This window comes from Urocitellus parryii, chromosome 14 (genome assembly GCF_045843805.1).
Source record: "Urocitellus parryii isolate mUroPar1 chromosome 14, mUroPar1.hap1, whole genome shotgun sequence".
Taxonomy (NCBI): domain Eukaryota; kingdom Metazoa; phylum Chordata; class Mammalia; order Rodentia; family Sciuridae; genus Urocitellus; species Urocitellus parryii.
This window is the reverse complement of record NC_135544.1, coordinates 27,148,470-27,162,202: the sequence shown is the minus strand read 5'-3', so window position 1 is coordinate 27,162,202 and position 13,733 is coordinate 27,148,470. Positions and strand designations below refer to the sequence as shown.

The 13,733-nt window shown below is 37.5% G+C and overlaps 1 protein-coding gene across 1 annotated transcript in view; it reads right to left on the bottom strand.

Moving 5' to 3' along the window:
• The window catches only part of Fat1 (FAT atypical cadherin 1), a 124,054-nt gene that overhangs the window by 98,965 nt on the left and 11,356 nt on the right, over positions 1 to 13,733 (bottom strand). Inside the window, exon 2 of the mRNA XM_077792564.1 lies at positions 6,156 to 9,441. Within this exon, the coding sequence (XP_077648690.1) occupies positions 6,156 to 9,423 (3,268 nt within the window). The 5' untranslated portion in view covers positions 9,424 to 9,441. The remainder of the gene's footprint in view (positions 1 to 6,155; positions 9,442 to 13,733) is intronic.

Sequence of the window (13,733 nt, the reverse complement as noted above, 5' to 3'; positions counted from 1 at the left end):
AAATCAGGTATGACTTTAATGCTAAATCTCTATGAACACAGGCTACTCATCAAATTATGAACATACAATTCTTAAACTTTCTTAGAACATAAAAGGGTTTCCTACCAAGAGGGATGGGGAGAACTGACATTCACTCTGGCTTTCTTACCGTGTACCAGATGACTGGTGGGAACAGCTGCAGAAGTCAAGGCATCAGAAGGACAAAGCGAGAGAACAAAGACTACAAGGAACTCAATTCAAAGGGGAAGTATAAATTAGGCTAGCTTCAGCTTCCCTGGGGATTAAACTGGTGTGAAGATTAGCTGGGACTCTAACAACCACCTAAAACATCATTTCCACAAGAAAAAAACTCCAAACAATTAACATCCTATCCATCTCACAGGAAGCCTCTTCATTGATGAAAGAGGCACAGGTAAGGCACTTTGTTCATCGCTACACTCACTAGACAGGGAAGTTCACTCCCTACACTACTATTCACTGACTACTAATCATTTTGATGAAATGATCTTGAATTGTTAAAGTCACCTCTGTGAGCTCTAAATTCCTATTATTCTTAAATAAACTAAATAGCAAAATGTTGTTCTAAGGGGAAAAAATGTAAGAAGATTCTTCAATTCAAGATACTTTCAAGACCAAGTCCTAAATACAGAATTCAAGTCTTCTACCCAGCCTGCTCAGCTTAGCCCAGAGTCCCATTCAATTAGAAGTTTTCAAATGGGCTTCTTTACAGCTCTCTAAATCATTCTTAAAAGAATGAGTGACAAGAAAATGTAGTTCTGCTGCTTAGTATCCAAGTGATCATGGGCAAGTTATTCAACCTCTGTACAAATGTTTCCTTACCTGAAACACAAGAATAGCAGTATCCAGTATCTATCTGGTAGTTGTGAGAAATAAATTAATGCATATAGAGTGCTTAGAACAGTACCTGGATATAAGAGCCAGTTAACTGACCGTAGTTTATTATTATACTGACACTTAACACCCTTATGATTACTACTGAAAGCAAGGGTCAAAGACCATGTTTTAAGTAAGCTGTTTCTACCCCATACCCTCCAGGTCCTGGCTCCTACAATCATTTGGAATTATATAAAGCTACTGTACAGTGTCACCATCTTCTGCTTCACAGTAATGCAACCTTAAGTCACAGTTCACTTTATATCCCAACTTCCCTTCCAACTAGATTTAGCCCCTCAGTACTCCAAGCAACAACTTTTTAAACATCTTATAAACAACTAAAGAAAAGCTGATCTTGTTTTCTTTTAAAGCAAAATAGAATTTCCTTCAGATTTCAAATTAGATTCTTCTTTCACCTTAACAATCCTCCTGCTTCAGAGGAGGACTCCCCAGCAGAGATTACTACTATGCTCTGCCTCAACACACACACACACACACACACACACACACACACACACACACACACACGAGAGCAGATTTTTACTCCTGAACATGGCAAGAGCATACTATCAGAAAATTTCTGCAAAGCCTGACTTTTCAATCTCACTGTGGCTGGGAAGTAAGTTTCTTTTCTCTTTAAATTTTCCTAGGAGAACAACAAAAAGAGGACAGCAGCTGCTGCCACTTAAGGGAGGACACAGCAATACAAAAGCCCTTTCACCAGCAAATTTCTTAACTCCCTAACTGGGCCTCCCACCAGTAACTATTTAAGTTCATACTGCCAGGAATTCTAGACTCAACGAAGAGACATGCTCACACCGCAACCGGCCTCACTTCCAACAGCCACCCAGCTCTTAGCCATTCTCACAGTTTTCAGTCATGATCCATGGCCCATTAGTATCTGCTACATTCCATTTCCTGTCATGAGAGAACAGGCTGCAGGGAAAATGTATGTCCTAGGATATATGCAGAATATCCTACTTTATTTTAGGAAACACATTTTTCAAAACCAAACAACAAAAAATATTCAGGCATCTGCCAAACAAGACAGAGGTTCCAAGAACATTTTCCCTCTCAATGATGTTAGCCATCAGGTAAGCCTGAAATGAAATTCCCCTGTTTCCTCTATACAACTGCATTCATGCCGTGTCCACTGTAAGAAAGGCCAGAAGACAATCTTTGGTGATACAGGAATGACAAACTAAAACTTCCCCCATAATGAGAACATAGCAATTTTCTCTTTAGAAAAATGTAATCCTCCTATGCCCTCCCATATTTCATGAATGGTGATTTATCTTGTCACAACAGCTATACTTCCATATTAACTCATTCCAAGTCTTTCCATAGAAACATATGTAAATTTCAATACGGAAACCATGATCAGAATCCTAAAGAGTAACCCAGTGTTAAAGAGCTTAAATATCTGCTCTTATCTTAATGAAAAACATGGTCTCCCCAAATAAGTAGAGTCAAAGGAGAAAATACTGTTACTGGATTGCATTATGCCACCATCCAAACACAGAACCATACTACTTCTGACTGAAGGCAAAACATACCTGTGAACAGCCCATTATCATACACACATCAGGGAAAGAGACTGACCTAAACACTGCTGCAACACAACTTTCCATTAACAATTTAAAAAACTTTTGGATAAGCATTTTTCTATATACTATCTTAGTTTTAAAAATTAACAAAAAGATGCAACTTCTTCTTGGTCCTCAAGTAATAATTAACTTGATGGATACCCATCAGTTAAAATGAATAAACAGAATTTATTTCACTAATTTTCTATGAGGGATGCTCAAGATTCTATTCTGCTGGACTTGGAAACATACAAAGCAACCAAGAACCTATGTGAAGTAAAAATGAGGTGAAGAATTATCATTATACTGAGAACTATTAAGTCAGGCAAACCAAAACCTAAATGTGAAATTACACATGCTTCCAAGACAACTACTCCACTAAGTATTTTGGTCAAATCTACTTCAGAATTCTAACTGTAGATTTTAAGCAGAGAAATTTAAAGAATCTTAATCAGAGCTGCAGAGATTGGCTCTGCAACAAAAACTGACTTTCCAAATAATTTTTCATGTAATGCTCTATCCTTCCAAACCTCAAATGGAAGGGCAATCACATGGGCACAGATTTGTCAGAACAGTTCACTAATAATCCCCAGAGGCCTCTCCAGACAAAGCATATGACACAGTAAGAGATTATCAGATGAGCAAATGACTATTACCCCCACACTGAGATTACATGTTACCTCCCTATAAAGCCAATTAGCAAAATATGTAAAAAATTCAGAGTTAATCCACAGAAGTTTCATTTTTTAAAAAACTACTTTTCAGGTGATGTTTCAAAATTTAAGCAGATTTAAATAGAAGAAGAAAGATCTTAAAAATAGTAAAAACTAAGTTCAAGTTTTTGAATATATTCTCTGTTTTGTAAAAAGGATATAAAAGATACGCACATTTGACAACATTGAAATAGTTAAGCCACTACAAAAACCTGGTCATATTATTCAACCAACACAAGGAGTTTAAAGCCAAAGACAAGAAGCAAATAGTTAAGTGTACAGGTTTTTGGTCCCCCGAGTCAGAACACTGCTGCAGAGGCCCAAATCAATCAGCCCAATAATAAATGCATCACTGTTGGAGACGGTGAGAGCCCAATGGAAGTGGGCAATGAAAAGAGTGAAGCTCTAGAAAAGTGCTAACCAGACCTGAGCCAAGCCAACACCAATCCATACTGAGTTGGAGGAGTGCCCCCATTCTGTGATGTTCCCATTGGTATTTCCAAACTGCCCTTACTTTTCCTGGTTAGAAAGACATTCCTCCACACTCCCACAATGCCCTAGAAATTAAACTACAAAAAAAAAAAAAAAAAACCAGAAAAGCTTACCTAATTTCAGCATTCATTCCTGCTGCATAAAACTAATTTTTTTTCCTAAAGGAATAGTTGTCCTGGCCAAGAATCTCTAAAATAACTTGGGCTGATAATTCTACTGTCAGAGAAAAAAAAAAAAAATCTTGTAATGCATACCAGTCCAATATATAAATATTATTTTATCACTTATTCAATTTCAAAAGGCATATATAAATAAATCTACCATACACATGAGTGTTTTCCTCTGTAAAACTAGGATCACAGAATGACCTAGAAATTTCCAGCTTCTCTCTCACCTTTAAATATCATTATATAAATGCCTAACGGTCTTTCATTCCTTTACCAACCACAGGGCCCATAATCCTAACACCTCCTCCTCCTTCCCACTAAATTACCAGTGGAAGAATCTGGCACTGCCTTTCAGCTCTGAAAACTACCACAGATCTATTTCAGGACACTGCCTTGTTTGGTTGGCTCCTCCCCCCTCAATCCATGGTAGTAAAAATAACCCAACTCCTTAATTTATAGGTTAAAAAAAAAATTCTACTTTTGAAATGATTCCTTAAAAAGCAACAATTAAAATATACTTTTCATTTGAAAGAAAACCCCAAAAGGCAGCGATCATATAATTTAAGTCACGAAGAGGATGTAAATTAAGATTCAGGTTCTATTTTCTGATTCAACTTTAATTTGTAAGAGTTCTTTATAGGTTTTTTGAAATCTACTTTGAAAAGGAAAAAAAGTAGGAATATGTGTTCTTAGAAATTAAAAAGAACATGTCATAGTTTCAACTTCAATTATTAACTTTGGATATTTCCCTATGTTGACAATGTACCTAAAAATTCTAATTTATATTGGACAGTAATAACAAAACAACAATGACTAAAAAAAAAAAAATAGGCATTCTACTCTTCAGATAAATAACTACCAAACACTACTGCTTATGCTTACTTTCTCTTGTATTAACTGTGAAACTTTTAGATGAGGAACATAATCTGTAGATCTACTATATATCTAACACATGCTAGTGGTATACAATCAGCAAAAGAATCCCTTGAATTAATAAAAGTATAATAAAAAAACTATAACCTCCAAAATAACTATTTCTAAGAGAAGTTAAAATTTTCATGTGCTTTGTACCTTTAGATGCTCATATGGACACTGGGTAAGTGCTAACTAAATACTTTTGTTATTTTTTTATGGTATTACTGAACACATAAAGATTTAATGTAACCATCAAATTCTCTTTTAGAATGGACAGATTTATAAAGGAAAAACGAAAGAGAGTAAAAAAAACTCACCTATCACTATTTTGTGCTACAGTTACCCAGTTTCCTTCTATTTCTATGACCATGCTCAGAGGGTAGGCCATTCAAAGCCAAAATATTAATTTACTCATTTATTCTTTCAACACTGATTGAACAGCTTCTATGTGCCAGCCACTCTTTGCTAAGTGTTGAAGATAGAAACATATGAGTTTATTAAGGCTCACACTCTATCAAGGAGGTTGACTTGTAACTACAATATCTTTGCAGCTAGAGGAAAGTATGCACATAATGCAAAAACAGTATATACTCACATGAACTGGTCATCTTGGGGGTCCTAGTTTTAGAACCCTATTCTAAGTGAAATGGTATCATAAAAAGACATTGCTACCATTGCAAAAAAAATTAATAAACCTAACACACTAAGACCTTTCCCATGTTATGTTGCTGTATCATCACATAAATCTTGTAGTAATTTTGAGTGTCTTCACCTTACAGATGAAAAGTTAAGTTTAAAGCAGTATTTCTCTCATTCAAGATCATATGTTACAAACAACTGAAAGAGCCAGGCTTACAAGACAGGTCTTTTCAACATTCCACTACCCTACATCTGCCTCTCAGACAAAACCTGGGGGAGGTACTAAGTACACCAGATCATATTATAGACGTTCTAACCCATAATCTGTGTGCACTGCATCATGTTGGAGGTTGTGCAATCACCTCTGGATGGCAGGCCAGATGGTGCCAGTGGTTGCTGTAAATAAGGGCCTTCGAACACCTGAGTGTGAAAAACCTCCAAAGGGCTTCTCAAAGTTACAATAAAACCAAAGTGATATTTTTGATAACAGAGGGTACAAGCTTAGAGATGAGCATCAGTAGGAACAGTTTTAATTTTTTCTCAATCACTTAATGCCCATTTAATCACCTGGGCTCCTTTGTTCCATCTTCATGGCTTACGTATGTACATACAACAGATCAACACCATTCAGAAGCACTTCTATACTGGGCCCTAAGAGAGATCAACTGGGAATTGTGAAGGATCTATCGAAAGACATCTGTGAAAAAAATAGGAGGGATGAGAAACAAGAGTAATAAAAACGTATGTACCTGTTTCTTCATCTATCTTGAAAACACCAACACCAGAACCGTCTCTAATGGAATATCGGATCTCCCCATCTCTTCCTGTGTCCTCATCGTGAGCTGACACTGTCATTACTGATGAACCAATAGGGACATCTTCTTTCACTGCACCCTTTTCCACAAAGCTGGAAAACACTGGAGGATGTAAGTTCTCATTCACATCAATTACCTCAATTTCCACATAGCAAGTGGAAGACAGAGACACTGGCTTTCCTTTGTCTTTGGCCCTCACCGTGAGATTGTACACTTGCTTCTTCTCAAAGTCCAACTGTTGCACAATTCTAACTGCTCCACTGAGTTTATCCACATCAAAGTGCCCTTCTCCATGGTCCATAAGACTGTATCTTACTTGACTAGATTGACCTAAGTCAGGATCGTAGGCTTCTAACCACATGATTATCGTTCCTTCTGGCAGATCCTCTCGAACTTTCACACGGTAATTAGGTGGAATGAACTTAGGTGGGTTGTCATTAACATCTTCTAGTGAGACTTTCAAAAGCACAGTGGAAAACAACTGGGGCTCTTCTTTGGCTTGATCCCTGGCTTCAATCTTTAAGTAATGCACATGCTGTAGTTCACGATCCAAAGGGTGCATAATTTTAACCACACCAGTTGTGCTGTCAATTGAAAACTTATCAGTATCTGTAAGAATAGAGTACGTCACATGTCCATTGGGGCCTAGATCTTTATCAGTAGCTTCAACCTGGATGATTTCACTATTTATCTCTTTGTCTTCACTCACTTCAACAAAATAGCTCTCCTGTAAAAATTCAGGTGGATTATCATTGGCATCCAGAACAATGATATCCAGAAGACGCCAAGCTGCCTTCTGTGGTATACCAAGGTCAAAAACAGTAATATTCAATGTGTATCTGTCTGTGGTTTCACGATCAAGTGGAGATAAGATTTTCAGCATTCCTGTTTCCATGTCAATGATGAAGCAACTATCCTCATTTCCTCCAGAAATAGCATATACCAATTTTCCATTGAAGCCAGAGTCAAGGTCAGTAGCATTCATGAAAATTATGCTGGAACCCACAGGATGGTTTTCCTTTACCTCAATACCAGCCGGAAGAGTACTCCTAAACTGTGGGACATGAGCATTGACGGAGTGAGAATCAAAGAAAATATCCTCGACCTCCCCCTGACCGTGCAACTTATTTGCCTGCAGGAGTTTCTCTGCCAGCATTTTGGCAACACCAGTCTCTTCACACTGCAAGTTTACTGGCTTGCGACTGGCAGCCACAGTTATGTTCATATATAATGGGGTGGCAAAATTTTCTCCATCTGTAGCCGTAATTCTCAAACTGTGAAAAGATACCTTTGCACCTAAACCATCCATGAGTGACTGCTTTAAAGACAATACCCCAGAGTTGGGGTTTAAGCCAAACAAATCTAGTTCATTCCCAGCTTCAATCTGATACCGTACCAACTGAAGTTCATCGGCATCGATAGCAGACACGGTAGTTATTTGCTCCCCCACACCTAGATCTCTGGGAATTGTTCCTTCACAATTTATTTTCTCAAACAAAGGTGTGTTGTCATTCAAGTTGTTGAGGGTGATCGTGGCAAGGACTTCAACTTCCCGACGGTATGGCAAGCCCCAGTCTGATGCTCGAATTCTTAAGGTATAAACCCGAGGCATCAGTTCGTAGTCCAGGTTTTCTGAAGTACTCACGGCACCCGTGAAATGATCAATCACAAATGGCACATGATTGAGATTTGCAATACTGTAAGTCACGTATCCATTCTCACCCTCATCAGGGTCTATGGCGCTCACCCTCATGACAGTAGTACCAATGGGTGCGTTCTCATCAAAGGATGCTTTGTACGCTGTCTGGGTAAATTCAGGGGGATTGCTGTTTGTACCTAAGACTTTAACCAAGACTTTTGTGGAGGCTTTTCTGTCACTTGTTGTTACTTCAAGTTCAAAATGGGATGTCTGCTGTCTTTTAATTGGTTCCAAAATGGAAATGAGACCAGTGTTGTGATTTAAACTGAATTTAGCTTTTCCAGGTGTACTTTTAAAAACATACCTCAAATGGGGATAACTAGGAACGGCTTTTACCATGACCACAGGTGTATTGGGAGGAGCAAATTCACTTATTTCTGCTCTGTAAATATCCTTTTCAAACCTGACTGGCCCAGCTTTAAAGTGTGGAGAAGTCACATGAATTACTTTTACGGAAGAGAACTGGGGAGGAGTTCCCTTATCTTTAGCCTGTAGAGTCAGATTGTAGCCAGAAGGATGACTGTCCCAATCAATGCCATTAACAGCTTTGATTTTATACTCTTTACTTCCTGGAGAGGATCTCACTGTTCTAAACTGTTGAAGGAAGTCACCTGCCACAATGCTTAAAGAAGCAATTTCCCCATTGGCACCCTGATCGCAGTCATCCACAGTTACAATTGCATATGTCGGGTCCTTGTCCAGTTCTGATGGTGACAATGTCACCGCTGTTATCACAGGAGCACATTCGTTGGCCTGTTCCACATGAACTGTTAGCTTGGCCATGCTGCTGATACCACTGCTACCATACAACTTCATTCCACGGTCCACAGCAAGGATCTCCAGCTCATAGAGCTGAGTCTCTACGTAATCAAGTCTACCAGTTAAAACTACGGTGCCACTGGTTGGATGAATAGCAAACATGTCAGTTCGGTCTTTAAAACTGTAATAAAATTCTCCATTGGTTCCTATGTCTGCATCTGTGGCACTGACTCGTGCAATACTGGTCCTTATAGCTGTATTTTCAGGTAGGGAAACACTGTATGAGGTGGGTGAGAACAATGGTCTCAAGTCATTTGTATCCAGCACTTGAACCCTGACCTTTGTTCGTGCTTCAACATTAGTATTTTTTTCAACTGCTTTGACTATCAATGTGTAATGGTCTTTCACTTCTCTGTTAAGAATAGCTGTGTTTCCTCCTTTGGTCCTTATTCTTAGAAAGCAAAAATCTCCAAGAATGTACTCCTCAGCTTTGAACAGGTTTTCGTTGTCTCCTGAGACAATTTTGTACCTTAATTCCCACAGTGGATTTGTAATGTAAATACCCATCTTCACAGGATGCCCAACATAGGTTTTAGCTGCAGAATTCTCATGCACAGTGACATTGTACTGGAAATGTGTGAACTGTAGAGGAGGAGGGTGTTCAAGTCTTTGGCTTCCATCACTGTCTCCAAAATGTTGGAGAAGGAGAAGCAGAAGCAGAAGCAAGGCCAAATGTCTCCCCATTGTTTAACTCTCAGGAACCTAAAATAGAAGGAAAAAAAATAAGAATTATCACTTTAAGAAATAAAACAAGCAAAAAAACAATGTAAATTGCTTTAAACCTTATATTAAAGTATCTTTCATCTATTTGAAATATGGATAAACGCAATGGACTGGGATATTATTTTCCTGTTTTTCAGTGGGTATCAATATTCTTTCAAATTAAGGATAGAATTACTGTTTGATCACAATCTTTTTATGACTCAAAATCCTATTTTTCATATTTGATAAACCATAATAAACACTGAAGTCTGACAACCATAACAATTAAATTTTATATTTAAAATATTTAAAGTAAACATAAGCAATTGTTAAAGAGAAAGGTGAAAAATATTTTTTACATTTAGTTCATACAATTAATTGAACGCTAAAAATACTTGCAAACTTAATGCTACTGCAGTACGGTGAGCATGCAAAACTTCTAATGACTTAGGGGGAAAAATCCAACAGTGGCTTTCCGTGATCTTCCCTAAGGATAGCTCGTAATCCCATTTCAAAATTTATCCTGAAGTTATATTATTTCTTTATAAGAATGATTAAGTTCACTGCCTACACAAAACAAGGTTTTACTGTCTCATTTAACATATTTAACTACTTAAATGTATTTTTTAAATCATATCATCAAGCCGAAGTAATTTCTGAAACACTAACATGACCTCCAAAAAAGGTCAGTTTACAATCTGAATTCTAGAATTCAGTAGTTAGATATCAGAGTTAGCAAAGCAAATTCTAGAATTCAGTAGTTAGATATCTATCAGTCAGAGTTAGCAAAGCAAATCTCACCAACACCATCAATATTTTATCACCACTGATGTCAACAACCAGTTGTTCATAATGTCTACAATCTTCAAGACACTGGCCTACCTATTCCCCGGGGGGCCTCCATTAAAAGACAAGATATACACATACAAAAGCTAACTCAAAGTTAACACCAATGAAGGGTCAAATCAATGGAGCAAGGTGTCAGGAACTGAAAGAGGGTCAGAAGGTGACTTGGGAAGGAAAGAAGGAAATTTATAAGAAAAAGTTGCCTCTAACAAGAAGGTAGGCTAACTCTACTGGGCTGAAATCTGGCCAGAGAAACAGGACAATATTTTCAGATAATATTTTCAATACTTTCAGATAATGGCACTGTTCTATCATGCCAACAAAATCAATGCAGTTTCACACCCCACCCACCACTGAATACAGGACAGCACTGAATCCTTGCAAAGTTAGTTCCAAATTAATATTCACAAAATGTCAGTGCTACCCAAAGTGAAAGCAGCAGACTGGAAGGCTAGTTTACCAGCTAGGCTGAAATAAGTATGGGAACATTAATTTGAAGTATCTGAACTCAGCTACTGCCAACTTTGCCCCATTAGGCATTTCATTAGGAGAAAAAAAAAAAAAAAGACAAGATCTGATATACTTAAAACAATGAGAAGTTTAATTGCTACTGAACCACATTCAAGTTGAGCACCTTTAGCTATCATGGCCTTCTTCTCAGAGATACAATCAGGAAATTAGATCTCTGGACTCTAGAAGAATCATCATTTCAACAAAATAAGACTATTTTTCTCCCAAAACTATATCTAAACACACCTCAATTTGGTCAATGATTCTAACACTCATAGAAATTTGAATATTACAAAATGATCTGGTAATTTTAACATAAGGAGAAAATTCAATTCAATTCAACCCACAGGTTTTAAGGACCTGCTATCAGACAGCACCAGGCTAGGTACATAGAGTTAAGATTAGAAAAGGCAAAGCTCACAATCACAAGAGACTTACAAGGTAGGAATAAAAAACGCATATAAAGAAAATGTTTTGAAGAACACTAATAAAGATAATGTTGAGCACTGTCTTGGTTTAAGGAAACACATTGTTTCAGGAGACATGATTATTATTATACACTTTATAATGAAGTATCATACCAAGATTCTACTGTAAACACTTAAAAATACTTTTGCTTGGGCTGGGGATGTGGCTCAAGCGGTAGCGCGCTCGCCTGTCATGCGTGCAGCCCGGGTTCGATCCTCAGCACCACATACAAACAAAGATGTTGTATCCGCCGAGAACTAAAAAATAAATATTAAAAAAAAACTCTCTCTCTCTCTCTCTCCTCTCTCACTCTCTCTTAAAAAAAAAAAAAAGAATAAACAACAATAAAAAATATTTAAAAAAAAAATACTTTTGCTTAATTCTACATATAAATCATGCAACCATCAAAAAGATGGCATTCCATGTGTTGATATGTAAATATGTCCAGATATATCAATAGAAATACTGAGCTGATCCCATTTAAAAAAGGAGAAATGCAGATAAATTGTGTTCACATGTTCCTGGTATACAGATATATTTAAAAATGAGGGGAAATTGTGGACGGATAAAAAAGAAACTCAGTGGGAATTTCTAGAGAACACAAAGAGGGAATAGGCAGTTAGAGGAATGTATACATTTGCACTTTGTTACTTGAATTTTTAGTGTAAGTATATGTCATCTTTATCATCTACTCACTTCTGTAATTATTGAACTCTTTCAACATATATTGAATGAACACACCTAAACTGAGTCAGGTACAATTCCAAATGCTGGGGATTCAAAAGTGAATCAAATTACCAAATCCTGATGGAAGACACACTTGCTGGTAAGAGATGGACAAGCAACTAAACCAAGCGTACATTGGACGCCGAGGAGAAGTGCCAAGGAGAAAAGGAAAGCAGGGCAAGAAACACTGGTCAGGAATCTGACAGAAACCAGAGAACCCCAAATTCTAAAGGGCCAGAGAGTCTCAACCTTAGCACTTGGACATGAGGGGCATATAATTCTTAGATTCTCTGAGACACTGGGATAGTTCCCATTATTTCTGATCTCGACCCACTGAAACCCCATACCATTATCCGTCCCAGTTGTGACAACTAAAAGTGTCTACACATTATCCAAATGTCCTCTAGGGCTCAAAAATCATCCCTAGAGAAGAAGTAATCGATTATAGAGAAACAACCCAGAGATCATGAAGATCGCTCTCCTCTTCCCCATTGTGCTCCAATGAGAGACAGGAGGTAGGGAGAGAGCAGATCATAAAGGAAAGGTTTTTGGTTTTTTGTTTTTGTTTTTTAAATAAACCTTTTATTTTAAAATTGTTCTAGATTTACAGAGAAGCTGCAATTCCCTGTCTCCCCTGTTAACACCTCACATTAGTATAATACATTTGTCACAACTAATGAATGAATACTGATACATTATTGATTCAGGTCCATACTTTACTCAGATTTTCTTAAATTTTACCCAATATTCTCTTTCCACCCCAGGATCCCATTCAAACACACACACACACACACACACACACACACACATACACACACATTATATTCAGCAGTCCTGTCTCCTTAGACTCCTCTGAACTATGGTCTCTAAGATTTTCCTTGTTTTTAACAATCTTGATAATTTTGAGAAAAGTACTAATTAGACATTTTGTAGAATATTCCTCAGGCAAAATGAACCTCAATTGAAATTTGTCTGATGGTTTTCTTATGCTTAGACTAGGATTGTGTTTTGAAAAGGATCACCACAAAGGTAACCTGTCATTTTCATCACATCAAAGGACATAATCACCTTATTATTGACACTACATATTGTTCACTTGATTGAGGGGGTGTCTGTTAGGTTTTTCCAGGGCAAAGTTATGCCATTTCCCCCTTTTCTGTACTGTACTCTTTGGAAAGAAATCACTGTATGCATCCATCCCATTCTTAATGGATGGAGAGCTATGCTACCCAAATCACTTAGAATTTTTCCATAAAATTAATTTGTCTGTTGTCCTCTAATTACATATATAGTCAAAACATTTTTTTAAGGACTTTGGATTTCCTACAAATAAAGTGGGAAACCACTAGATGACTCTGAAAAGTAGAGTGACATGGAGTGACATGATCTTATGAAAGGGTCACTCTGGTATCTTTGAGAAAATGTAGGACAGCAAGAGCAAAAGCTGGAGGGAGTCCAGTCAGAGGCTACAGAAATAATGCAGGTGAGTGACCAGGGTGTCTTGACCCAAAAAGGTAATGATGACAATAGGGAGAAGCATCCAAATCTGGACCCATTTCAGGATGTGCTGATGAGCTGGAGAGAAGGAAGAAAAAGAAGTATCAAAGAAGATTCCAAGAATTATATGATGAGCAAAGAGAGCAGAGCTGCCATGTACCAGAAAGGAAAGACTAACAGAGAAATGGGTTAGAGGGAATAATTTCAGGAGTTCAGTTATGAACAAGATAATTTAGAAATCGCTA